Here is a 26280-nt window from a genome sequence, read left to right as displayed (position 1 = left end):
GGCACCACGTGACTACGTCACCTACTGTCAGGCTCGGGGATTAGTTGTGGGGGTATGGTCCCCAAGACATGGGCCGCACCATCGGAGGTGGCCCGGCCCACAAGATCAAGGCGTGCACGGCGCTGCTCGGTGTGCACCGCAAGACATTGTATAGTACCAAATAGGATACTTACCTTGTAACCCTGCTCCTCCAGACTATATAAGGAGAGGCAGGGGTCCTCTAGCGGATAGGCTACAACAAGTTACTTGGTCGTCCAGATCAATACAATACACCAAAGACACAGGACGTAGGGTATTACGTCGATCAGACGGCCCGAACCTGTCTAAATCGTTGTCTTTGCGCCTTGTGTCACCATCCGGTTTCTGATTACGCGCACCCCCACCGACAAATCTACCATCGCGGGATACCCCTCGGTAGACTGCCGAGCATATTCTGTCGACAAGCGTGGAATCCGAGAGGGGGGCGTGCGGCACGGAGCAGGCGCGGGGAGCTGCATCCGGATGCGGGTCTAGGGCCGAACGTCCAGGCGCTAGCCTGACCGTTAGGATAAACTTCAGCAAGTTTATTGCCCTATCTCCTGGTGCATATATACAGCTGAAATTTGTTATTTTGTAATGTTTTTTTATAAAATGAGTTTGAATCTCAAGTTTGGCAGCAATATATATCTATCGGTGTATTATGGATGTGCATCGTTTTAGATTTTTTTTTTAAAACTCCTAACTATGTTTTTCTAGGGGGTCTTCACGATTCCACCGAGAAAGTAGTTTGAGCATAATATTTTCCCTTTCATATGTTGTGTTGCAAGAAGAATTTTCCTGTTCTCTTTTCATTGGCCCTCCTTCCATGCATACAAGGGATCTTGGATCCCAAATACAGAAAAATTATAGATTGCATCAACGGTCATTGATTGGCCTAGTTTGCACCGGTGGTCATTGATTGGCATCTCTACACTCTACGGGCATGTTTGGTTTGATGCTTCCAAAAACTTACTGGCCTAGGCATGGCTGTGGAGGCGTCTGATTTTGGATGCCTAAGGCCAGGATTGCTTGCCAACCTAAACACGCCCTACGTATTTGAATGACGACCTGGCTGGCAGCTCCCTGCCAGGCAAAACATCCTGACCATAGTCATAGGAATCGGACGTCTGGTGGCCTTGCGTGAGCCAGACAAAAATCGCACAGCCTGCAGAATCTTTTGTACTCCTGTGCTTATATGAGAATACATAAATCCTCATAGGTCGATGCAAACTTGCGCTAGTTCCCAACGAAGGGTTAGAAACGCCTTTAAGTTTGAATTTAGCAACAAAAGAGAGAGAGAGAGAGAGAGAGAGAGAGAGAGAGAGAGATTTTGAACGTAGCCACTCGAAATTCAGTTCATTTGCTGGGACGCTTTGCATGTTGGGTGAGGTAGCACAATTCCCCAACTGCTCACCCAGTCAACGGTTGCAACCAAAAAAAAACCTGGACAGAAACGCCCTCCGGCTCACTGGCCGCGTTCATGCATTTTATTCGTGCTGAAATTGAAAGCGAGGCGCATGCAGATTCTGCAGGCTGTGCAGTGCATCGCCGGCCGGCCGGTCAGAAAAGGCAAATGTGGTCATCACTTATCACGATCTGCTAGTACACCTTTTGATAGAAAGAGGATAGCACACCCCACAACTTTTGGACATGCCGGAGATGGTGCAAGTTCATTACAGCATCTGATTGCAGATGCAGACCTTCAAGACTGAAAATGTAATTGTAGCGGGTATCTATATAAAGATCCGAACCAGTCACAGCTGGATATTAGGGCAGTTTAGTTCAGGATAAATAAAGGAACTAGTACATTATGTTTTTTTTTTCTTCGAGAAGGAAAAAACCGAAGCAGCAGCACTCTCCCATGTGGGAACTCATCGCTCCCAACACCAACACCTAAGTACAGGTTTTTTTAGATAAAGGATAGAAACTATCCGGCTTCATCTACCCGTGGGTAGAATCAGACCAAATTATTACAGCATCAAAAATTAAAGAAAGAAATTGACCGAAGAAAATACATCCCCAACAAGGAGCTCGAGTAGTCCTACGTGACCTCTGACTTCCACCGTGATGTCAATTCCACAGAATAAGATCACCAACGTCAAGACGAAGCCGCCAAACACGTTTGTTAGACCTAATAAAGGTACTGAAAACGTTGGACACCGACCACCATTGAAGACTGGATGCTTCTTCCTTGGCAACAGCACGAAGCACTTGGTGTAAACCACCAAACGCCGAGCTGTTACGCCAACGAATGCCGCCTCCGCCTTGAGCTGAACACCGAACAGGGTAACCACACGGGAAAACTGCCCGGCCTTGGCGATCAAGAACTTCGACGACGCGCCTGCGCCATCGCCGCCGGCCCGGAGAAACCAGGCTAGGTTTTCACCCAGTTATTGAACGCCCGCGGATGCAGCAAGGGACGGACTAACCAACGGCTTCAGCGGCGCCTTCAACAAGGTGCGTGGCACAAAAGTTCCACCGCCGCCGGCCCGGCGTAACACGCCAGGCAAGGATTTCGCCCAAGCCGCCGCCACCACCGTCGACACTGCGCCCGGCCAACGTGGAAGACCGCCTTCACCGGAAGGTCACCATCAGAGACGCTCAGAAGGCGGGCATCCCCGGCGTTGACCGTGGATCAGATCCAGACCCAGGGGGGCCAATCCTGACCCGCCGCCACCGCCGCCAGACGAACGGCACGCCGGCCGCCGCCGACGATCCACCACCACACAGAGCAGGGTACTGCCGGCAGAGGGACATCACCAGCCCAGACCGAGGAAGCCAGATCCAGGCCCGCAGGGCCCAAATCCGCCCGTCCGCCGCCACGGCGACTGCACACCGATGATGGAGAAGTCCGCCACCGCCGCACCGCCCTGCGCCCGCCACGGTCGTGGTCGGCGACCCTCGCCGAGCCCCACGCGGCTCGGGCGAGTCGCCCCACCTGGCCGCGTCGTCCAGCGCCGCCACACAACCGGCTGAGAGGGCCACGCCGCCGCCATCCCGGCCGGCCGCGCGGCCTTGCCGGCGGACCGCTCCGGCGGCGGCGCGACTGGAGATTGGAGGGGAGGGAGAGGGCGCGGCGGCTAGGGTTTCAAGAAGATAGGGCGTGTGTCGAGCAGCTAGCTGCACGGGATTGTAATGGCGTTTTGAGAAATTAACGAAGATCCCTCTTCACTTCACTCGAAAAAAGAAAATGGTCTGGCATGGCTTGTGGAGGATGACACCTAAGTACAGGTTAACGATCTCGCCTCTGTTTATCCAACCTAAACGTCAATTCTCACAGCCTACCAAATCCCAAATTACAGCTGACTTTCAGCACATATATATGTATGGTAACAACGAACGAACAAACAAACAAATTCTTGAAGAACAGAGCATAATCTAGAAGCATCGGTGAGAGGATGAGCTGCTGAGGCAGAGCAGCCAGCTACGCCGTTGAGTATATATGACACTCAAACCCTTTAACTCTGATGATGGCCTCTTCCCTGGCGGCGAAGCAACAGAGCAACCTTTGTTCTAACTACGAGATCGCCAGCCAGGTCGACGACGGTCCATTTTTAAGAAGACGCAGACTTTGGCCGCCCATAGCTTATCACCATCACATAATCTCCCCCAGAGGAGCCTATCACCGTGTGCAGCGGGCGTGCCGGGCCAACCCTTAGCCACCGCTCCACCAAGTTGCGCACAGGTTGCCCGAGGTTCACTGTCTGCCCACAGCACCTTATTTCAACCTGTATAAACAGAACTGTTCAAACAAATTGTAACGCTAAAAGAAATATTAAAACTGAAAGGTGCCTAAAACAGTGGGGACATAGGACTTTCTGCGCATGAAATGCACATCCTAACTGCAACGGAGAGAACAGACGGACTATCTCTGCCAGTGCCATGGCATCGCTCCCATACAAGGTGATAAGAAACGCTAAGATCAGACGTGTAATTTTACCTCTATTTCTAAGACGAGATGTAATCAATTCTGGAACATGCCAACATGTACCGGTGCCAACAATTATCTAAGAAGCATCTTTAGCTACAAACTCTATGGACTGCTTAGATAATTCAGGACCACGTTAAGAAAAGTAAGCGCAGAAAAAAATAGTCACTACAAAACATAGAATGGTAGGAATCTTACCTCAGATTCGCTTAGAAGGCTGAGCTTCTGCATAATGTACCTTTGGATGGATGATGCGGGTATGCTCCCATCCCTGTCACTTGGCAACGTATTAGCCACATTTGACATAACTTAAAGATTCTTTAGTTAAATAAAACAAATAGCTAGCGACATTGTGGTCACAATCAAATTATGAGATGTTTCTAGATTATTACTGAGGATCACACGTGCTCAGCTGAGCTAACTAATGTGCTTGCATATAATGCATTGTGGAGTGAGAGCAGTTAAGAAGCCCCTCACTAACAGACTAACCGCCCTATTTGATTCCAGGGACCAAAAAAATATGAAACTGATAGCTAAATTGAAAATAAAAAAAAATGTAGTCTTATGCATCACACAGGTTACAATTTCGAGGTTACTAGCATTATGTATTTAAGTTAGGCTGAGACATGCATTTGTGGTTGACACCACCAGCTATGACCAATGAAAAACATTGTAGTATTCATTTCTAAGTTCTTACAGAAGTTCTAGTTTCCTTTTCCCTGCTTCATGCTTCTCTTTTATTTATATATAGAGAAGTTCGTTCTGCGGCTGGCCATAGAATAACTTGTTCTATGGCCACTTTGAGTTACGATAATGATTCAATGCCAAGAACTTCAATTCTGGATGCAGGTTTCAAAATTATTAATATCAAAATCAGAACAAAGTAATATGAGCTCACTTTATTCTCAAATAGTGGGCAGGTATCTGAGGCAAAGGAGGGTCGCCTTTCCTGGAAACAATTATGTAACAGAAGATCAGGGATGGACTACATCTAATATATTGCTTCGACTAAAGTATGACAGCTGATACTATGATACGACTTACTGGTCAAACGAGGCAATCAATGAAAACCATATTGGGCTCAATGCCTTCCTGGCCTGGATAGCTGTAGCAGTGGAAGCTGCATTTGTTTCAGGTAGGGGGTCTTTCCTCTTCCGGGCAGGCCGCCCTCTCTTTCTAAGCAGCACTATTGGCTCAGGATCGTCACTTTTGTCATCTTCAGCTTTGGACTTCTGAAGAGGCTCCCTAGCCTCTGTTCTGCTAGAATGTTCGCTACTGGGAGATTCTCTGGGCTTATCTCCCTTCAAAGCTGGACTTTGTGCACTTGTCGGGGTCTTTGTTTTGCCTGCAGCCTCTACAAGACAATTCAAAGGTTTCCAGAGCTCAGACTTATCCAAGTCCTTATTATCACCTGCTTTATCTTTAACAGAGGGATGACTTGATGTGTCCCCATTCGACAATAACTGCAAATGTTAGCGTCAAATTCGTCATTCTTCCATTGTTCCATTCTGATACACATTCATGCATACTCCAAAGATACATAACAGGGTATGATATAATTAGAATGCTCGAGTATTTGATTACCTGTCTTCTTGTTTGAGGTATTTTGCTCAAGCTATCTAGCAAGCTTGAATTATCAGTTTGCTTATTCGAGTTATCATTATCCTTTTTTAAAGGATCCACAATGATAGGACCAAGGCCACGTAATGCGGCAGCCTTCCTGGTAACCGCTCTTGTTCGCCTCCTTGTCGAAGCTGCTGGGGCTACCCTAGGTGTATTGACCACCAATGATGAGATAGACCTCTCTTTAACTTTAACAGGTAGCGTAATGGGAGATTCGGCTTCTTCAGCTTTAACCTTCTTCCTTTTGAATGGAAAAACTTTTGACCTCACATCTTGTATGTTGTGATCAGCTCTGAAATCAATACATCAAAAAGTTAGAATAAGAGGGCAAAAGATAGAAGCTAACAGGTAAAACTGCATCCAGTGAAATTCTTCCCTAAATCAGAAGAGTAGCATGATGAAGAAAGGGAAACTATCTTGGTCAAATAGCCAATAGAAACATTCGACTGGGTTTCAGAAGACAAGCATTCCTTTGACCAAATAACACACAGTGAAGTCTCATAAATAGAAACCTACACTTTATTAAGAACAAATGGATGTGAAGACACCCAGAAAACACAGCGGTGTAATGATAGCTATGCTTTGGTGTTAGCAAAGCTCAAAAGGACAATAGATAAGAATGAACGCCAGCTGTCAATCACAGAACATTTCTGGCCGGAGATTCACAGGAATTCTTATTTGAGAGCTTCATGGTAAGTGGAACATTTCATACCACTATGCATTTCTTTGGCATGAACCTCAGAGGATTCAAGAAAGCAAGCTACAGGAATATCTTATACTTGAGATAAGCTAGTATGCTCGATAGCAGAGAATATATACTATTCTCTGGAGTGCAACATTTCCAAAAGATCACTCTAAATTCTAAATTACTTCAAACTGTAGAGTTGTAGCTCCGTTATCTAATTTTGTTCTTTACTATCTGCAATTTAGAGCAACTATCAAATACGATGATTTTGTGGCAAAGCTTTTGTTCTGCCATCTTGCTATCCAATGGAAATAGATACTAACAGCACGAAATCAAGGAAACTTCGTTGTGAAGTCAAGTAGTGCTGAAACATGTATCTTATCTTAGAAGTAAGAAAAGTAAAAGAATATTTAGCAAAGCAAAACATTTGTCATAGAACTAAAATTCCAGTTGCTCACTACAGTTGCATAAAGAGAAGGGTCAGGAGAAAAATACCTAAGCTTGTCGATTGGAGTGCAGCCCAGATCAATGTTACATACTGGACAGTGGTTAAGATCCTCATCATTGAGCTTCTTATAAATACACTTTCTACAAACTGCATAATACAAAGGACACAAGGAAAATAGAGGTGAGAACTTCACAATATAAAGAATTTGAATAAGGCACAACACAATGCTTCATTTCACATAAATAGAAATTTGCTGTCTACACAGAAGTTCTTTTCGATTGAAAACATTAAGAATGTTCCATACTGCAATACACCCATATCATGAGAAGTGAAATGATACAATGCAAAATAACAAGACGGATCTATATTTGTACCAGCATGTACCATATAACATGAGATTCATATTGATCCCACTATTTCAAAAGCGCACACAGCATGAACAGTTGGACCAATCCACTCACACATGCAGAGTAATCAATTAGTTTGCAACTATTTACAGTCTATGATTGCACATTGTGGCCTCAAAAGTTTTTGTGTACAGCTCCACTGATTACAGGCCAACATTCGTTGAACTCACACTGAACACCTAGAGGGGGAGTAATGTTAACCATGAACTCAAACTGACTAGCAACTCAAATCACAGCACCGGAGGCTTACATAACGTCCTCCTGAACATTATGTCAACAGGAGCCAAAGCATTTCAAGGGTTGGGGCAAAAGATGGCCAATCAACAGCACTGGAATCCAAGTCCACGTAAAATGCACATGCTGAAGCCCAGCATTGATGCAACATTGCATCACGATTCATCAATAAACAGAATTGCAGCTCAGCCTGATAAGGCAAGAATAGAAAGCAAGGAAAGCTACCAAACATGGTCAACTCGAACTAGATTTACGTGGAGTCGAGACTCGAGGGGGCGAAACTATAGCACGGCCCGGAACGCACGCACGCACGTCGAGAATCGCAATCGCGCATGGGCGCCGAGAAGGCCGTACAGCGTAGCCGGGTTACTGGTAACGGCCGAGCCTGACGGCGCCGACCCCCGGGCGACCAAATCCGGAGCAGCCACAAGGACGAGGCGCGACCGTCGAATCCAATCGCCGTCGCGGGCAACGCTCAGAGAAACGGACGGAACCATCGTAGAGACGCAAGCGTTGGAGCCCGCCCGGATCGGCGGGGCGGCGGAGCAGGCAAGGCAAGGCAGAGCAGGAATGGACTCACATGTGTGCAGGCACTCGGAGATGGTGGTGGCCTTGCGGAGCAGGCGGTCGCAGAGCGGGCACGTCAAGCAGCGCACGAGCAGGTCCCGCTTCACCATGGCCACGGCGCTGTTCCCCGCCGCACCGCGTCGCCCGCGCCGCTGCCGCTTGCCTCCCCTCCCCTCCTGCTCCCCCTCCTCATCCTCGTCGCCCGCCTCCTCCTTCGCCTGCGCCCCCTCCTCCACCTTGTCCTCGGCCTCCGGCTCCAAAGCCGGCGGCTTATCCGGCGATGCGGTCCCGGTGGTCTGCATGGCGTGGGGCCCAGCCGCGAGGCTAGCTCCGCATGCCGGGGGGACGGGGAGGGGCGAAGCAAAGGCGCCGCCTTTTATTGCGCCGACGCCTCCCCTCCGCGTGGAAATGGGAGGAGAGATCGGACGGAGCGCACGACGACGCCGAGGCGGAGGAGGTGGAGAAGGGAGTTGAAGCAGAGGAGGACGACGGGGTAAAAAATGAAATTTATTTTACGTGCTTATCGAGGGACGAGAGAAGCCGAAGGACGAAAGGCAATGAAGGTGCAGAGGTGGTTTTATTTATTTCGCCATTCCTTTTTTTTCTTTTTTTTTTCTTTGTTTACCTTTTTAAGGCACTTTTTGTGTGACGAATAAGTTGGTGTTTGGATCACGTGATTAAAATTTAGAAGGTGTGTCGGAAAGATATTGTATGAGGTGTTTTGATACTAATAAAAAATAAATTACATAATTCGTTAGTACTCCACGAGACGAATTTTTTAAGCCTAATTAATCCGTCATTAGCACATGTTTACTGTAGCACCATATTGTCAAATTATGAACTAATTAGGTTTAAAAGATTTGTCTCATAAATTAGTCACAAACTATGCAATTAGTTTTGTAATTAGTCTATATTTAATACTTCATATATATGTCCAAACATTCGATAGGACAACGACTAAAATTTAGGAGGAACAACTAAACACCCTCTAAAACCAAACGTGTTTGAAATTATGTGCTGGTGTTTTCTTAGACCTACATTCCTGTCGGGCATGAACTTTTGTTTTGTTTTGCTGTAGTTTGTTTTAGTTGGTGTCTGCAGATCATTTTTCCTTTTCACTAGAGATACTTTTTTTATTTTGTTTTTATGTTTTTTCTGTGCTCATGGTTTCTATAGAACATATAAAGATTGAAGTTATGTCTACAACTAAAATGGGTGTTGTGGCATTAATTCATTTTAGTGTATAGCAATGACAGGAAAAATGATTAATAAGTAGTAGAAAAATATTGGGGCAATAATAATGTATTAGGTGAAATGCGTCTAATGACGCTTTGCACTAGCTTCCGTAAGAGTTTTTGGTAGACATTTGTCGGGATTCTCTTTTCTGTAACGGCCTTGCAAATAAAGGTAAACTTTTGTATCCTTTTAATTTGTTCTTACTAAGAGCGGTTGCAGATCATTTTTCTCCTTTTTATTAGAGATATTATACATTTTTTGTGTGCCCATGGTTTGCCCCATAAAAAGATTGAAGATATAATATGATTGAAATAGGTCTTACAACATTTATTTGTGTATACAGAAAAAAAAACAAATATGTAGTCGTGAGATTTTGGAGAAATAATGTATGAGGTGAAATGTTAAATGACACTCCGCGCTAGCTTTCATAAGATTTTTTGGGAGCTAGCTATTAAAGTTCCCCTTATTATAAGTAATGGCCTTGAAAGAATAAACTTTTGGTTGCTGTATTTTGGTGTCATTAGAGTGGTTGTAGATTATTTCCCTCTTTTTGTTAGGGGTATTGTTTTTGTGTTTATATTTTTTATTATGTGCCCATGGTTTTTCTTAGCCTACAAAGACTAAAGTTATTATTGTCTTAGTGGGTTTTTGCGACATCTATTGGCTAGTGTACAGCATATACGGAAGGGAAAAAATCGGTAGAAAGATATTGGAGCAATAATGTATTAGGTGAAACGACCAAAACACTCTGCATTAGCTTTCGTAAGATTTTTTGGCAGCCATCTATTGGATTTTCCTTTTAACCACCGGTAACAGGCTTGGATAGATAAGGATGGCATCGCGACACTGCCAAACTATCATTGTCAAGCATCACTGTAAGAGTAAAAACGGGAAGCTGTTCGGCTGGCTTATTCGCTCACGAAATCACTGTTTACGTCCTGCTAGAACAGTATTTTCCTCTCACAACAATCAGCCGGAACAGTATTTTTCAGTCCTGCCGAACAGGCCCCGGATTCTTGGTAGCTAAAATTGTTCTAGTGTATTTTATTTTATTACCATTTTCGGTGTTCCCCTTATGCATGAATATGTAAGATATATAGCTTTGTTACTTCACATGCTGGAATGTTCAATGTAGTAGAATGTGTAGGTACATTGGGTGTGCGAGTTCTCCTAATGTTTGTTGTAGAATGTATAGAGATGCATGACATACACAAGATTACTTTTATTTATGGTCGCCATATCAGAGCATACAATTGATACAAACGAAGACATACGCAACATTAATTAGCGGTGTCATCATTTACTACTTAACATGCATGAGGGCAGAGTACATACATGTACCATAACCAGAGTCCAGAACCACTCTCTATAACTTTTGAGTTGTTTATTGGCATGTGATGGTTTAGCCTCTTATATATAATAAAAATAACATGTCGTCTTTTAAAAAAAAAGAAAAGAATGTAATTCTAGAAGTCAAACAGTTTCAATTTTAACTAAAATTATATGAAAATGTATTAACACTCATGAGACAAAATAAGTATCATTAGATTAGTTATAGAATATATTTTCGTAATAAATTTATTTTTGAGACATAAATGCATATACTATTTACTATAAACTTGGTTAAAGTTGGACTAGTTTGACTGACACATTTTTTATAATTGTATTCTTTTCTGGACGGATGGAGTATATGACAATGACGATGCTGCAGCACATAAAATGGGGTATGATAAAATGAATCATCTGAAAGTCAAGTATAAAATCATTAGGTCTCTGAGTTTATTTGATTATTAGGAGCCAAGAAATTAACCATCATGCATGCAACAAAACCAAGTTCATCGGGAAGCGAAAGCCATCGGCTCCGTTCGACTTACCCAGAAACCGACTTATTCAGTTTTTTTTTTCAGTCGGAACAGTATTTTTCTCACACAATAATTTAATTATAACAGTATTTTCTGTCAGTTTCAACCAAATTTCAGCGAGCTGAACGGACCGGGTATCGATCATGAGCACATATTTCCACGTGAATGGAAAAGGAAACGTCTCCCCGTGAAGGAAAACGAGCTAGACTGATGTGATGTGATAGACTGGCGCTGTCTCATTAGATATTGAATACATGTATAGAGTGTTAAATTTAGATTAATTATGAAACTAAATACACAGATTAAGAGTAATTTATGAGATAAATTTATTAAGTCTAATTAGTCCATGAGTTGATAATTTGGTGCTACAATAAACGTGTGCTAGTGACGAATTAATTAGGCTTAATAAATCCGTCTCACGCATTACTATCCAAACACCCATGCGACGTCCATATAACATCTGATGTGACACATTTTTAAACTTTATCCCCTACATCCAAACAACCCCCTACGTGCATGTTATTGTACGAATCTGTCTCACTTTTAAAGCCGTGCGCGTTTCGTATTTTCGTCACAAGTATTTTAAACCTTATTTAAATTCAGGGGCTAAAGTTTAAGGGTGTCACATTGGATATCACACGGGGACGTCACAAGAAAGTGTTCGAATAGTAATAATAAAACAAATTACACAAGTCCTCAGTGATCCGCGAGACGAATTTATTGAGCATAATTAATCCGTTGTTAGCACATGTGTGTACTGTAGTACCACATTGTTAAATTATGGACTAATTAGGCTTAAAAAATTCATCTTGCAATTTAGTCGCAATGTGTGCAATTAGTTATTTTTAATCTATATCTAATATTCTATGCATGTGTTAAACATATGATGTGAAGTGGGCTAAAGTTGAGTAATATGCACATCTCGTTTTCAAGTTCTCCTTTTTTTTCCCTGTGCACGTGAGATCAAGAGAGGTCAACACTAGATGTAGGGGGTGTTTAGATCCCTTCCAGTTTGGAAAATGGACACTGTAGCACTTTCGTTTGTATTTGATAAAAATTGTCCAATTATGGACTATTTAGGCTTAAAAGATTCGTCTCGTCAATTACGGGCAAACTGTGCAATTAGTTGTTCTTTTTACCTATATTTATTGCTCCATGCATGTGCCGCAAGATTCGATGTGACGAGGAATCTTGAAAAATTTTGGATTTTGGGTGGGATCTAAACACCCCCGTAGATGAGATGACTCCCAGCTTGTTTTAGCTTATTTTAACTTATTCTCTCTCGAACCATTCAAAACCATCTGAAATTTACTGTGCACAGTACCAGCCGAACACACAGGATATCATGCCAGTATGAAAAAAAAAATGAGAGATTACTCGCTGGCACCAGTACGTACGCAGCAGCATGCACATGCCGCCGTCTGACGTCACGGTCAGTCAGCGACGACCGCGTCTACCCCAGCCCACAGGAGTCGTCGGCGGGCGGCAGACACGTGACGTGAGCGGTGTCTGGGCCTGGGCTGTTAACGGGCCGAGGACACCAGCAGCGTGAGTTCGTGACACTCTGACACTCACGTGCCGGCCCAATGCCTGCTAATGCTCCGGCGCCATTGCATTCCGTCCAATATTGATTGGTTAGTGACGAACCCAGGCCTAGCACCCGCTGCGTGGGCTAAGGCCTTTCAGGGGCCCACAGAAGCAGGCCCCTGTTCCTTCTTTCTGTCGGGCCTAAATCGGGAACGTAGGACCAAGGCCCAACTGGTCGAGCCCGCCGCCGTGGTGTGTGTGTATGGTCGTGTCGTCGTGTGGCTTCCCCACGAGGACGACGAGGATCCGGCCCGTCCCTTTCGTAACGGACGGCCCAGATCCCACCAACCTGCCTCTCCCGACCGTACGATCCCATCGCCATCCGCCCCGCACCGGTCGGTCCACTCCACCGCCCCGCGCGCCGCGCCTCGCCCGCCGCCTCCCAGTCCCTCCGCTCCGCCGCCCCGCGCCGTCCGTGCGTCGCATGACTGCCGCCGCCGCCGCCGCCGCAGCTCCCTCCCACGCGCGCCTTGCGGGGGCCACCGCGCCCCGCTGCTCCTGCTCCCCCAGGTGCGTGACGCAACAGGCCGCGTGCAGAGCGTGCAACAGTTTTTTAAATAAATATAATTGTTAGATAAATATTTTTGTTTTCCAAGAGCGAAATCGAACAAGCAATCGTGTCACTGGTCAACCTCGCAGACCGGGAGTGCATTGGTTCTTGCTTAAAGCGTGTCTGCTGCGCTGTGCCGTGGCTGTGGCTGTGCCTGCAGGGAGGCATTTGGGTGGTGGTGCTCGCGGTCGCTGCAGCTGCTGACGCGGAGGGGCCGAAGGACGAGGACGAGGAGGGCGGCGGCGGTGTACCCGAAGATGGCGCGGCCGCCGATCCTGTCCGTCGCGCTGCCGTCCGACACCGGCCGCGTGCTCAGCATCCAGTCCCACACCGTCCAGGTCCAGCCCGCTGCCCTGCCTGATCCCGTCCTGTCATCCATCTGTTACCTGGGTTCCTGCTTGCTCCCCCCGATGATAGAGGACCCCGGACTGTTGGGCTCTGGGCGTGCCTATGGGTTTGCGCATTCGCACATGGATGTGGCCTTGCGTAGCTGCGCTTCTCATGGCGTGCATGAGCTGTGTTTTAGATTCGGGGGCGAAGCAGTGGTTGTGTATGCCCTACCATGTGGACTAGGCTAAGAACACAGCTCTATGGAGTCTGAATATGAGTTTCTGCGTGTAGGTTTAGGTTGGGTCTTCCCTTGATGTGTTGATGGATTGATGCCGTATATATAAGATGCAGCCATGCATTCCGCATGATCTCATATCGCCGGCATGACTGTCGCCTAGCTACTAAGTGGTTGCACAATCGTTTGTGCGCACATCATCGGCGTGATTGTCGCTTACTAAGTGGCGGCACAATCGTTTGTGTGAGGGATCAGTGGTTATGACTTGCTTTGTCTTTTGTATGACGGGCGGTCACAAGTTTGTGTTTCATTTGGGATTTGTTCGGCCAAAATAATCTGCATGGATTTTGTTTCAGAGTAGGAACCATTATGCATTTTCACTTCCTTATTTGATAGTATGCTCTTCTCAATCTGTGATTGCTCCAATTCAGGGGTATGTTGGCAACAAATCGGCTGTCTTTCCCCTGCAACTCCTTGGCTTTGATGTGGATCCAATAAACTCTGTACAGTTTTCTAATCATACAGGTAAAGGTATATCGTACATGTACAGAATCTCATGTGCAATTTGCTTGGGACACCTAAACAATCCCCATTACCTGTTATCTCAGGATACCCAACATTTAGAGGTCAGGTTCTCGATGGCAAACAGCTCTGGGATCTTATTGAAGGACTGGAGGAAAATCAGTTGCTTCATTATACCCATTTATTAACAGGTGAAACTTTCATAACCTCTTCTAACTAGACCTATCCATCCTTCATGTCCAGGAAAGAGAAAGTTGATTAATTGCTTGGTCACTAATGATATTTCGCCATGATAGCAAGCAAAAAATCAGTGCCTTTTTACTGCCAAAAATATGGTCCATCACGCACAAAGTGACATGCTGTTTATGGTTCTCAGGTTATATAGGCTCAGTTTCCTTTTTAGAAACTGTGCTACAAGTTGTTGACAAATTACGATCAGTCAATCCTGATCTTGTATATGGTAATCTTTTCTCACCTTTCGTTATTTGTATGCTTGCTTTTTCTTTACTAAATTTAATTTTAACTGGGACAACTTCAATCAGATCATAGCTAGAGACTGACTAGACATGGTTAATTCCTGTTTGCTAACTGCAAACATGCTGCAGTTTGCGACCCAGTTCTAGGTGATGAAGGAAAACTATACGTTCCTCAGGAGCTAATATCTGTTTATCAACAGAAGGTGATTTAACCCATTCTCGCCTTCTATGCTTTTCTCATATGACACCAAAATAATGGGAATTGCTTGTCCTTATGCTTTTTAGAATGGCAAGGCTGTTATTTATTACAGATACATGCTTTTTCACTATATGCAAACATGCGGCACTCACGGGTTCTATACTTTCCCTTTTGACCCTTCTGTAGACTAGACTGTTAATTGATTTTATAGAACACTATTTATACTATATCTCTTGTAGAACTGGCTACAGACAGTTATGTGCCTTTCTTCCTTCTACTCAGATCAGAACTTGGGCTTATTAGTTTATTTTCCCTTTGTTGTTCTGCTTTGGAATGAAATACAATTGGCTAAGGCATCTCATTTCAAAATTGCTATTTTTGAGTTCTTATTCTTGTGGCACACAGCACACGCATAGTGCTTTGCAGTCCCCATATATCTTGCCATCCTAATTTTACCATTTTATCATCAAACCATTTGCAGGTTGTTCCAGTTGCTTCAATGCTTACACCTAACCAATTTGAAATTGAACTACTTACTGGATTGAGGTAGCCATGCTCTTCTTTTGAAAAAATGGAAGGAAAAGGAGTCTCCATACCATATTTATCATATTGGTAGATTGCATGCACCTTTTTCCTGAATTGATATATACTTACAGGATCACCTCCGAACAAGATGGCTTGACAGCTTGCAATACCCTCCACACTGCCGGACCACAGAAGGTTTGCCCCTTATCCAACTGATAAATCAACCGTGAAATGTGTTCAGTGGGATACACCTACGTACAATAACTCATGATCTCTATGGTTTGCTTCTTTTGTTCCATGTGTCATCTTTTTAAAGGGCTGGTAATGAAGTTGTGTATGCATGTGTTTGGTTGCTATTATCTTCCAGGTGGTTATAACTAGTGCACTTACTGAAGACAAGCTGCTCCTTATCGGAAGTCACAAAAAAACAGAGGTACACTTTCAATAGAATCGTGCAGCTGACATCTATCTACATGCTACTAGCAATGTACTTGAGATGAAATTGTATTTGTCCAACAAAGCTGTTAAACAAAATTATGTGGCTACAAGGTTACTTAGACATCCACATGCTACTTATGAGCAGTATGTGCAGATACACGTACACACCAGAGCCTACAGAAACCGTATACTTCTTTAATATAATAATAACAGAACTTGTATACATCCAGGTCATCTGCTGAGATTTTTTTTTTTTTGGCTGGCTATGAACTACTTACCAGTCCATGCAGCAGGATGTCTCACGGCTGTGATATACTCATGTGGAATAGTGGCCAACTAAGCTGCACTTTTGAGTAGTTATAAGGTTGGCAAGTAAAATATAAGTCAGGTCTAGCTTACGATGGTTACTTGTTTAGATGGATGCAGTGAAGATGCGTGTAATTTGGTTCAAAACTTATGTTCTTTTTTGTTTTGGTATGGTAATATTATATGTATACTGGAGATTGACTTTATCATTTTGTTCAGGAACAACCTCCAGAACAATTTAAGATTGAGATACCAAAGATACCTGCATATTTCACGGTATACTCATATCTCTCTATCCTTTCGCTAGAAACTTCTAGATTGGAGTGTGGAGTAAGGAAGATTGTTTTTTTTATTTAGACTGATTCTTATAGGAGTTTCTTGTGTTAACCATTTAAACTGAGTAGTCAGTGAGCATATGGAAGTTGAATTCATGCCACAAAAGGTAATTACAAAATATAATTAGCACACAAAATGAGTTACAAGCTTCTAATGATAGTTATCTAGAGTATTATTGCCATTAAAATTGGTGGCATTAAGGATGGTAGAGATAATAGAGATAATCACACAATCAAGTGCACAACATTTGAGATGAACTGTTTCAGGTGCACAATGAAAATGTGTGCCTGTGAAGTACTCTGTAGTCTGTATCTCCTAATTATAGGAGTATGTTAGAGAAGTGGATGAACCAATTCTGAGTGAAGTGGTAGAGAAAAGAAGTAAATGCGGACCAGTTTCCTTCTTCATTGGTGTTTATATCATTACTGGTTTATATAATTCAATCACTTGTGTAAATTAAATTTTCACCTGGCTCCATAATGCTATGCAGGGAACTGGAGATTTAACGACTGCTCTACTACTAGGATGGAGTAATGTAAGTACTGGAGAACATCCACTAACATTCATATCTTGTCATGGTTTTCTTGTTTCTAAAACATGGTTGCTTGACTTGTAATTTACACAGAAATATCCTGATAACCTCGAGAAAGCGGCAGAACTGGCAGTTTCCAGTTTGCAGGTATCTCAGTCATGCTGCTCTATACTATGATCTGAAATTTAACACTGTTTGTTGTGCCTTCTGTATGCTGAATTCAGGCAGCATGGTGTAGTAGCACTATTGATATTCGGTTACGTATTTCATGGGTTTTCTTCACATATAGACTAAGACAAAAATTTCATGTCACAAGTAGGGCAAAGTTCCTTGTGTTTAGTTTCTTATACAGCCTCCTGCTGACTTTCTGTTTCTGGCCTACCCTTCTCATATCAATAATTCAGTATATCACTCATGCCATGGTTTTGTTCAGGTGCTATTCAAACTCATGTACGTGTTCTTTTAATAAGGTTTCCATGTGTAAAATGTAAAAGAAAACAAGTCAGTTTTGACCAGTTAATGGAAACGTCCTACTGGACTGTTTGTGGCACTACTATTGTCAGTAATAGCTATTCGAAGTTTACTTATAATATTATTACGACTTATGCAGGCACTTCTGAAAAGAACTGTGGAAGACTATAAGATGGCTGGCTTCGACCCATCAACCAGCAGCTTAGAGATCCGGTTGATCCAAAGCCAGGACGATATCCTAAACCCAACCATTACATGCAAGGCTGTGAAGTATGGAAGCTGAATCCATAGAACACCCCTGACTAGCTGCCAACAATAATGAGTAGACATGGACCGCCCGAGAAGTGCCTGCACCTATTTCCATGACTCCTCTTGGGCCTCGGTTTTGGCATACTGATTCTGTTACACGCATGTTCGGCAGGACTGGAAAATACTGTTCTGGCTGATTGTCGTTCTGTCTGAAAACACTGTTTATGTGAACAGTGCTTTCGTGGGTGGGCTGGCCGGCCAGCCAGCCGAACAAGGCCGAAACGGTCAGATTTCTGGAAAGAATAATAATAGGGGTTATATGCAGGCTGCGCGGTTGTTGCAGCCTGTGAGGCGTGAGTGAGATTGTAAATGGTAGGTGCCATATCCTTTGCATGCAGAATGAATGAATATTGTTGTTGTCGTCATCGTTGTTGGTGGTGGTTGTTTTGGCGGTGAGTTGTGGCGGTTTGTTGTCAAACTTTAGTTGTTTGGAAGCTACTGAGATATCTTGTGCAGTCCAGTTATAGCACACTTGCAGAAAACTATTAGCTGCTGCGAGGTAGTGCTGCCTCTGTAGTCTGTACTACTGCATAGCCATAGCCAGAAGAATCCCATACTGAAAGTAGCAGCAGGCACGAGATATTGAGAGATCTATCAAGACGTCCTGTGTAGAATATTGGAATTGATCATGCACGCTCTGCGCTCGACACGACTGGAGCTCTTTTTAAATTTATTTTTTCACTTGGAATATAATTTATTTTTCTTCTTCTTTTTTCACTTGGAATATAATTCCTTGGGATCTCAGTCTCACCACCGTGGAGACAGGCTTTATTCACACGAATTGGAACCCCAGGAAACAGAATAACAGAGAAATTTGTCATATCAAAAATACCATGTGCCTCTCGGAGCAGAGCAGACGGTCAATCAAGCAGCATATTCGGCTGGCTGGGCTGAATCTTGAATTATTTACTGCTGACTGGTTTGGTGTGAAAGAAAAATACTATTCCCAATTATAATCCACGATCGTTTATGGTCTACCGATGCTGAAGCCAGTTGCGGTTTTCTAGCGCAACAGCAGGAGGAGCACGCCATGACCATTGACCAGGTGGTAGTAGTAGTGCTCGACGCAAGGCATGCTTGCGACACCAAATTCAAATGAAATTCGACGCCAAATTCAAATGAAATCCAAATGACCATTTTTCCCCTCTGTTTTTTCATAAAATCAAACGGATTTCAAATATGAAATTTGTGTATTCCATTCAAACGCGCCGTTAGTCCTGACAGCAGGAGAATAGAATATTTATACAGATACAGTGTGACCGTGAGGCCGTACCGATATTTTGAATGCTGCCTCAGTGCCTCTGCTGCTCTCTGCCCCTGCCGTGCCGTCCAACAACCTTACGCACGCACCCCGACGGTCGCATCTCGCATTCGCATGAGATGGGATCTAGGGACGCCTGGGCCCCACCACCACCACTGGCGTGGACAGCTCAGCTGCTACACGCACCAGCGGCTCCGGCCAAGTGAAGTGACGACGCTGCCCCGAGCGAGCCCGTTGACGCAAACACGCTGTCTGGATCCGGATCCTCTACGGGCAGGGGCGCCGCGTACATTCTACGAATTCCCTTTTCTGCCCCTGCGGGATTGGCGCGGATGTCCAGAGTCCAAACAAAGCCTCACTGATATTTCAAAGCAAAAATCCTAAGTGAGCCATTGTTTAGTTCTACCTCAACTTCTAAAAAGTTGCTATAGTACCTGTCACATCGAATGTTTGTGGCCCGTGCATGGAGCATTAAATGTAGACGAAAAGAAAAACTAATTGCACAGTTTAGTGGGAAATTGCGAGATAAACGTTTTGAGCCTAATTAGTCCATGTTTGAACACTATTTGCCAAATAAAAACGAACATGTTACAGTAGCCCCAAAATCCAAATTCCTCCAACTAAACAAGGGCTGAGCTAGAGTAATTGGAAAGGCCAACGATCCATTTGCCTTTCTTTCCTTCTTCCATCAAGTTTGAATTTGAACCTTTAGATTTGTACTCCTACAGTGCAAAGTGAGCTCAATCTGCAGGCCGGAGGGAGCTCAAACTCCTAGGTCTTGTTTAGCTGGCGAAATTTTTTTAGGAAAGGATACTGTAGCACTTTCACTGTTATTTAATAATTAGTGTCCAATCATAGTTTAATTAGACTTAAAAGATTCGTCTCGTGAATTTCGTCTAAACTATGTAATTAATTTTATTTTTTATTTATATTTAATGCTTAATGCATGCGTCCAAAGATTCGATGCGATAGAAAATCTTCTAAAAATTCGATGTGACAGAGAATCTTGAAAAATTTTACAAAATTTTAGGAATAGCTGCAACAAGCCCGCAAGCCGTTGCAGCGTCCTTTTGCAGTTTGCACCTTTCCATGGCGTCTGCTGCCTCTCTGTCAGGTTGACCTCTTTTCCAGGCATGGCCTGGCCGCAAGAGACAGCAACACCACGCTGCAACAACACGCCACACGGACAGACATGTCCTCACCCGTCCTTTTTTCCTTCTCCCTCCGCTTGCCATTTCAACTCTGAATTTCTGCGAGCAAGCACGCACCAAGCAAAGCCAGCAGCCAGGCCGTCTCTCTCACCAGCACACTGATTGACTGACTAAACATAGAAAACAAGAAAAACTACTGAAACTTCAGCAGATGAGCCTCAGCTCATCCAGGCCCAAATCAGTGAGCCCCAACCAGGGGCGAGAGATTTAAGAGGGGTGACAACGACATCCATCCAGCGAGAGTTTTTTTGTCATGCTAATCCCCTCGTCTGCTGCTTAAACGTGGCCTGAAATCCCTCTCTGCATGAGTCAGCTGCGGACCTGACTCGTGAAAGCAAAGCCAACAAGCGGCTACTGATTAATTGTAGTATTTGTTAGCAGGAGCCACTGACACGTCACCGTCATTATCGCCTCAGTCCGTGTTGCTTCGGCACATGGAAACCATGTGGTGGTGGCTCTTCTCGTCGACTGATGACTGACATGGGACCATTCAACCACCATTAGAGAAATCACAATCAGCACAGGCACAGCACACGGACAGAAAAGTCTGAATTCCAGGGTGGTGCTGCTGCTGGTGCTGGTGGTGAAGATAATCATTCATGTAGCATGATTCATAATAATAACTATTATACAGGTTGATTCATTGGAAATCCAGCAGGATATTACAATATACAAAATCAGGAAAAGAAAAGAAAATATCACAAATAATAACCCTCTCAGCATGTCTCGTCTCTCTCAGCTCATCCACTGACTGACTGATTTAAACCTAGCTGCTGCTGCTGCTGCTCTCAGACAAACTCAACTCTCTCCACATGTAGGTAGCCACTCTTTTGTACAGATTCTCCATGGCCTTGGAAGAAATTTCTTGGTTGCATGGACGGACGGACAAAAACAATTTCCATCATCAAAAACCAAAAAAAACAGAAAGCATCTTGATTGATGAACTACGACAGATTACCTAACTAATCCCATCCTCCCTCCCACCTAATCCAATGACTAAACCAATCCTCCTCCCAGAGAGAAGGGGCAGGGACAGATGAGGAAATCTTGATTAATCCAAGAGGGGCATTCTTCTTCTTTTTTGTCCCTGCTCCTCCCTCTAATTTCTACCCAATTTCATTCCCTTCCCCAGCTAGTAGTGCTCCCGAATTTACATGATGACGAACCTGAACCTGAAACTTTATTTACATACAAAAAAGATCTGTGGTAAAATTACCTAAACTCATTATGATTGTTGGGATGGATTGGTTGGTTGGGTGGGAAGATGGATGGATGGGACGGATTTATATATAAGTAGTAGTTTTTAGGGGGGTTAAAATTAAGGACGAATTGATCCTCTCAATTTCTCCCCTCCCCTCTCCTCCAAACAAGTGCTTGTGGTAGCAAAGGATGGATGGCTCTTTTGCGCCATGGATGGATGGAGGATGAGGAGGGTTCTCTGGGTTACTTGGGGTGTTGTATGTGTATCTAGGCCATGGCGGTGATGCCATGGCCGCGGCCGCCGCGGCTGCGGTCGAGGCAGTCAAAACCCTCGACGCGGACCGCGGCGGGCTGGAACGTGAACCGGGCGCGGGCGCACCCGGCCGCGCCGCGCGGCGACATGGACGGCGCCGCCACCGACGGGCGCGGGGTCGGCCGCTGGACGGCCACCGGGGCGGCGGCCACCACCGGGAGCCCCGGCATGGGCATGGGCACGGGCGGGCAGTCCATGCCGAACCGGCTGTCGTGGACCACCGGATTCGACGCTCGACGCGGTGGCGAGCCGCAGAACAGCGGCGGCTGCTGGGACGCCGCCGACAGACCGCTCTCCTCTCCCTGCCGAAGAACGTTCGGACAGAAAAACGTCAGCTCCTTGTATGCTTTACTAGAAAAACACAGAGGGAAATCCGGGAGCGACCGAGCGACGAGGCAAAAAGATCCCACCTTTGAGAGGAGGAGGTCGAGCAGATCCATGCCGGCTTCGGAGAACCCGCCGCTCTGGTGGCACCGGAGGGGCGCCACGGGGCGACGCGGCTTGGGGCAGAAGAGCGGGCTCTTAGCGTCGCCGGTGGCGGCGGGCGCGGCGACGGCAAGGGGGCTCTTCATGGCGGCGGCGAAGTGACTCATGCTTTTCTCGCTTTCTTTTTGGTTTTTCTGGTTAGTCGATTAGATCTAGAATTTATACAAACCCTGCAAGAACAAACACATGGCAAGAAATAGTGAGCTACATGAGTTCAGTTGACCACGAAGAAAATGATGAGATATTTCATCAACAGGTATGCCAGATCTAAGTTTGAAGGGGCAAAAACAGGACAAGGTAAAAAAATTGAGAAGTATATTGTGAGGTGAAGCTTGATGAAGGATTTTTCCTCGTAAAAGATGAATCTTGAATCAGATTTGTGCAAGCAGCATGTTATTTAGACATGAAACTAGTGTTGGGAAGATCTGTGACCACTGGCCTCACAAAAAAAAATCAAACCCTTGAGAGATTTGCAGCAAGGCACAGGCATGTTGCTAGCTAAGATGAACTGGTGCAAGAACAAACAAGAACAGATCTCCGCTATTCAGAAGGGATGGAACACAGGGAGAGGGAGAGGGTGCCATGTTTACCTGAAGCTTTGCCTCTGGATTTCTCTCCTCTCCTCCTAGGATAGAGGAAGAAGGCAGCCAGGAACTACTGTTACTCCTACCAAGAAAATAAAACAAAACAAGAAAAAATAAAGCTCAAGCTTTGAGTGGAGCTCCCTGTGTTGGATGAGGAGGAAGGAAGGGAATGGAGGGGAATGGGTGCCTTAAATAGCCCGAAAATGATGGGGCACCACAAACCACACCAGAGGGAAGACAGCTTACCCGCAAGGGGACATTATTTTATTGGTTTTCCTTTTTTATATCACAACTGAAAAGGATGCTATTGTTAGTGTATGTATATACGGAGAAGGAGGTGGAATATATATATTTGAATTTTTTTAATAATGTTGCATGTGGGAAACAGTTTGAGCAAAAGCAGGTGGGAGACAGGACAGGATGAAATAATTGATTTATTTTCGGCCTGCACGGCAAAACACAGTGGCATGATTGCTGATCTTAGCAAATTGGGTCCTTTTCATCTTGTGCCTGGTCATAGGGTCTTTTGGGTTTTTTTTTCTCCAAACTTTTTTTTTTGTTTTAGGTGGTCGTTAGGTATACTCGGCCTGTTCGCGCTGGTTGGTTTCTGAACTGATAAGTTCGGTTGGTATTGATTTATTGTGAAAGAAAAACATTATTGATTAACTGATAAGTCCTTGCTGAAACCAACAAGCGAACAGGCTGACTGTTGACATTTAAGAGCCTGTTCGCTGGTTGATTTCTAGACTGATAAGTCTAACTGATACTAGTTTGTTATAAGAGGAAAATACTGTTGGCTGACTGATAAGTCCTAATTGATAAGCTATGTAATTGAAAGAATTTGTTGTACTCCACCCCCACCTCTCTTGTTCCTTGTGCAGTCTTCTGGAATTCAGGCTGGTGGCCTTGTGCAGTCCTTGTGTATTTGTTATGCATTTAAATTATTATTATTTTGGAATCTTTTGCACTACTGTTCATGGTATTTTTCCTGAAATAAATTGTGTGTAGAAACCTGCTTATTGTTCTATGGGAACTAGTACAGGGGAATTACTTGCATGTATGCTCTTGTAAAAAAATGAGTATGGATGCAGTAGTACTGCCAAAAATTTCAGCATGTTCGTTTGCTCGTATACGATCGTGGATTATAAGCTGGAACATTATTTTTCTCTCACACCAAACCAGCCAGCAGTAAATAATCCACGACCGTTTACAACGAAACTGTCGGTGCAGAAAGTGACCAACTAGTGAATATTTGTAGTTTTGTAGTACGTTGTGATCGGAGGTGGCCTAGCACTCAATGACACATGATTTATACTGGTTCAGGTAACGTGTCCTACGTTTAGTTTGGGTCGGTCAGTGACTTTATTCCTGAGCCCAGGTGCTCGAAGTTTGCAGTGGGGTTACAAACAAGAAGGAGGAAGAAGGGGTGTACAGGAGGTCCGGTCGGCTCCGGTCGGAAGGGTCAAGAGCGACAGGAGCTACACTATGGGCTAAGTGTTCAAGCGTGTGCTTGGAGTCCGAACCCGGTGGTTCTGCGGTCGTGAGCTAGTGAACTTGATCGGTGTGGTTGTCTTCAAGAAGGGCTCTCCCTTTTATTAGAGGGGACGTGTCCCCTTTTATAGATAAAGGGGATGGCTTTACAAGTGAGAGGGTGAGGGTACATATGCTACCGAACCTTGTTGCCCACGCCTACCGAGCCTTGTTGCCCACACCAGCGGGGTACAAGATAATGGTAGGCGCCTACAACACTGTTGATGTCACTGTAGAATGTCAGAGAGGTCGTGCTGCCTTTTTCAGGGATGGTGGACGTCGGTGCCTGCAAATACTGTTTGATGCCTAGAGACATGTGAGGAGTCTCGCTATGTTCACCCGGCACGGTAAATCCTGACGCCCATACCGCTATCGATGCCCAGAGACACGTGGGGGCCTTACCATATGGGAGTTTTGGCGGCCCCTACAATACTATAGAGGGGGATGTCGGCGCCTACAATACTGTTTATGTCAGGGTGGCTGCAGAGTACCGTTTCGTGCAGGGTATGGTCCTTGGTACAGTGGTTTTGACTTGTGAGCCTTGCCTTGCCTTTCTCCGCACGTCTTCTAGTTCCTATCGAGCAGGCGTCCCCGGTCAGATGGCTCCAGTCGGCTCTGAGTGCGCCAGTCGGAGAAGAGCGGTGAGCAGGGTTCCTGCGATCCCCGGTCGGAGACGCGGGGTCGGAGTCGGAAGTAGTGTTTTGGGCCAGACCTTCCGATCGGAGAGGCCGTCCGGTAACGGCTGGAGTCGAAGCGAACGCTCTGGTCGGAGAGGTGGGCCGAAGCAGCCGATGAGAGGGCGCTGTTCCTCTTCGGCCAGACCTTCCGGTCGGTGACTGGGCCGCCCTTCCGGCCTGTCGCTTTAGACTCTTGGGTCGAACCTTGGCGTGGAAGCCGGTCCCCAAGGGACCCCGGGTTCATGAACCCGACATAAACGAACAGGATGGTCCTACATTTCTTAGAGTAGAAATGCCAACAAACAAAATGCAACTTACACGAGATTAAACATGCTAAAAGAAATGTGTTTTATAACATGCTAAAAGAAATGTTGTGGTTGGAGGAAAATATCTGTGCTGCAAACTCAGATATCCAGTCCATGCATCATAATTCAAATATCTAAACAAGTTCGAATTTTCCATGATAGTCTTAAAAAAAACAGGCATGCATATTGCACATATTTTCTCCACGATCAGAAGATTATCAGAATTTCGTCCTGGTTTATTAGTTCTCATTTCCATTGCTATACGCATTTTGATATGACCTTTTAAGAAAAATAAATGGCCAATAAGAATATTAATTTCATGGAGCAAATCAAATCCTCCATGCCTTATTATTGACCGCAGTCCCGAAAACAGCATGTGCCAACTAAAACTTATCGCAGTGCTTGATTGTTATGCAATAATTGATTTTGGGTCTAATAGCACACGAAGTAATGAGTGGTTATAGTACCAACACCTCTTTTTGTGATAGAGGTGCCAAAACTTGGATAACCTTATAGTGGACGGCTCACGCTATAGTTTGGATTACCTTAAAATGCTCTATTTTACTTCCATACTACTATTGTTAATCAATGTTGTACAGTAACATTTTTCACATTTATGTAAACTTCCGTGCAATGAGTCATACGTATAGATGTAAACTTGTTGAGCTGGTACTATTTCTAAGTTTAGCAATGAAATAATAGTTAGCTTTTCCAGTAATGGTGTACTATGCTCCTTTTAAATGGGTTTTGCATTATTCATTTATTCCCATTACCTAAATGTGTGTACAAAAGGTTTCTATTGTTTGATGTGAAATGAGAACATTTGGTAGAACGACTTAACAAGTAAAGTGTATTTGTGTGTTACCGATGTATCTATATTATTAAGTTG

At 44.7% G+C, this 26280-nt stretch overlaps 3 protein-coding genes across 5 annotated transcripts; 1 reads left to right on the top strand and 2 right to left on the bottom strand.

Moving 5' to 3' along the window:
- Positions 1–3179: 3179 nt before the first annotated feature.
- On the bottom strand, positions 3180–8512 carry LOC136504872 (E3 ubiquitin protein ligase DRIP2-like). 3 transcript variants are annotated; one of them, XM_066499909.1, is made up of 7 exons: positions 7924–8512; positions 6750–6849; positions 5531–5861; positions 4991–5409; positions 4845–4895; positions 4145–4223; positions 3180–3746 (listed from the first exon to the last, which is right to left on the bottom strand). In XM_066499909.1, the coding sequence occupies exons 1-7, from the start codon at positions 8210–8212 to the stop codon at positions 3573–3575; spliced, it is 1443 nt and encodes a 480-aa protein (XP_066356006.1). In that variant the 5' UTR covers positions 8213–8512; the 3' UTR covers positions 3180–3572. The 3 variants fall into 3 exon arrangements, with proteins under 3 accessions (XP_066356006.1, XP_066356007.1, XP_066356008.1); XM_066499910.1 differs by having other exon boundaries at positions 4145–4217; positions 7924–8510; XM_066499911.1 differs by lacking the exons at positions 3180–3746; positions 4145–4223 and adding an exon at positions 4650–4785.
- A 3802-nt stretch (positions 8513–12314) lies between these two features.
- On the top strand, positions 12315–18189 carry LOC136505257 (pyridoxal kinase-like). The gene is made up of 13 exons (XM_066500407.1): positions 12315–13105; positions 13306–13483; positions 14142–14235; positions 14319–14423; positions 14609–14692; positions 14838–14911; positions 15389–15453; positions 15564–15627; positions 15800–15865; positions 16396–16452; positions 17003–17047; positions 17138–17191; positions 17655–18189. Exons 1-13 carry the CDS (start codon positions 12798–12800, stop codon positions 17796–17798), a joined length of 1338 nt encoding a protein of 445 aa, XP_066356504.1. The 5' UTR covers positions 12315–12797; the 3' UTR covers positions 17799–18189.
- Positions 18190–20910: 2721 nt separating this feature from the next.
- On the bottom strand, positions 20911–23046 carry LOC136504819 (uncharacterized). Its single transcript, XM_066499842.1, has 3 exons — positions 22886–23046; positions 22220–22465; positions 20911–22111 (listed from the first exon to the last, which is right to left on the bottom strand). Exons 2-3 carry the CDS (start codon positions 22400–22402, stop codon positions 21764–21766), a joined length of 531 nt encoding a protein of 176 aa, XP_066355939.1. The 5' UTR covers positions 22403–22465; positions 22886–23046; the 3' UTR covers positions 20911–21763.
- Between the last annotated feature and the right edge of the window lie 3234 nt (positions 23047–26280).

The sequence above is a fragment of the Miscanthus floridulus genome, chromosome 14, assembly GCF_019320115.1.
Source record: "Miscanthus floridulus cultivar M001 chromosome 14, ASM1932011v1, whole genome shotgun sequence".
In the NCBI taxonomy this organism is placed as follows: domain Eukaryota; kingdom Viridiplantae; phylum Streptophyta; class Magnoliopsida; order Poales; family Poaceae; genus Miscanthus; species Miscanthus floridulus.
Note: the sequence above shows the minus strand (reverse complement) of the source record. Positions and strands in the feature narration are given on the sequence as shown.

Excerpts from the sequence above, each read along its gene's own strand:
- LOC136505257 (XM_066500407.1), top strand. The coding sequence starts at position 12,798 with ATGGTCGTGTCGTCGTGTGGCTTCCCCACGAGGACGACGAGGATCCGG. Across the intron at positions 13,484-14,141 it reads TCCAGTCCCACACCGTCCAG|GGGTATGTTGGCAACAAATC; the intron begins GTCCAGCCCGCT and ends GCTCCAATTCAG. Across the intron at positions 17,192-17,654 it reads TGGCAGTTTCCAGTTTGCAG|GCACTTCTGAAAAGAACTGT; the intron begins GTATCTCAGTCA and ends CGACTTATGCAG.
- LOC136504819 (XM_066499842.1), bottom strand. The coding sequence starts at position 22,402 with ATGAGTCACTTCGCCGCCGCCATGAAGAGCCCCCTTGCCGTCGCCGCG. Across the intron at positions 22,112-22,219 it reads TCGACCTCCTCCTCTCAAAG|GGAGAGGAGAGCGGTCTGTC; the intron begins GTGGGATCTTTT and ends GTTCTTCGGCAG.
- LOC136504872 (XM_066499909.1), bottom strand. The coding sequence starts at position 8,212 with ATGCAGACCACCGGGACCGCATCGCCGGATAAGCCGCCGGCTTTGGAG. Across the intron at positions 4,224-4,844 it reads GCCCACTATTTGAGAATAAA|TGACAGGGATGGGAGCATAC; the intron begins GTGAGCTCATAT and ends TACGTTGCCAAG. Across the intron at positions 3,747-4,144 it reads GCCTTCTAAGCGAATCTGAG|GTTGAAATAAGGTGCTGTGG; the intron begins GTAAGATTCCTA and ends CTGTTTATACAG.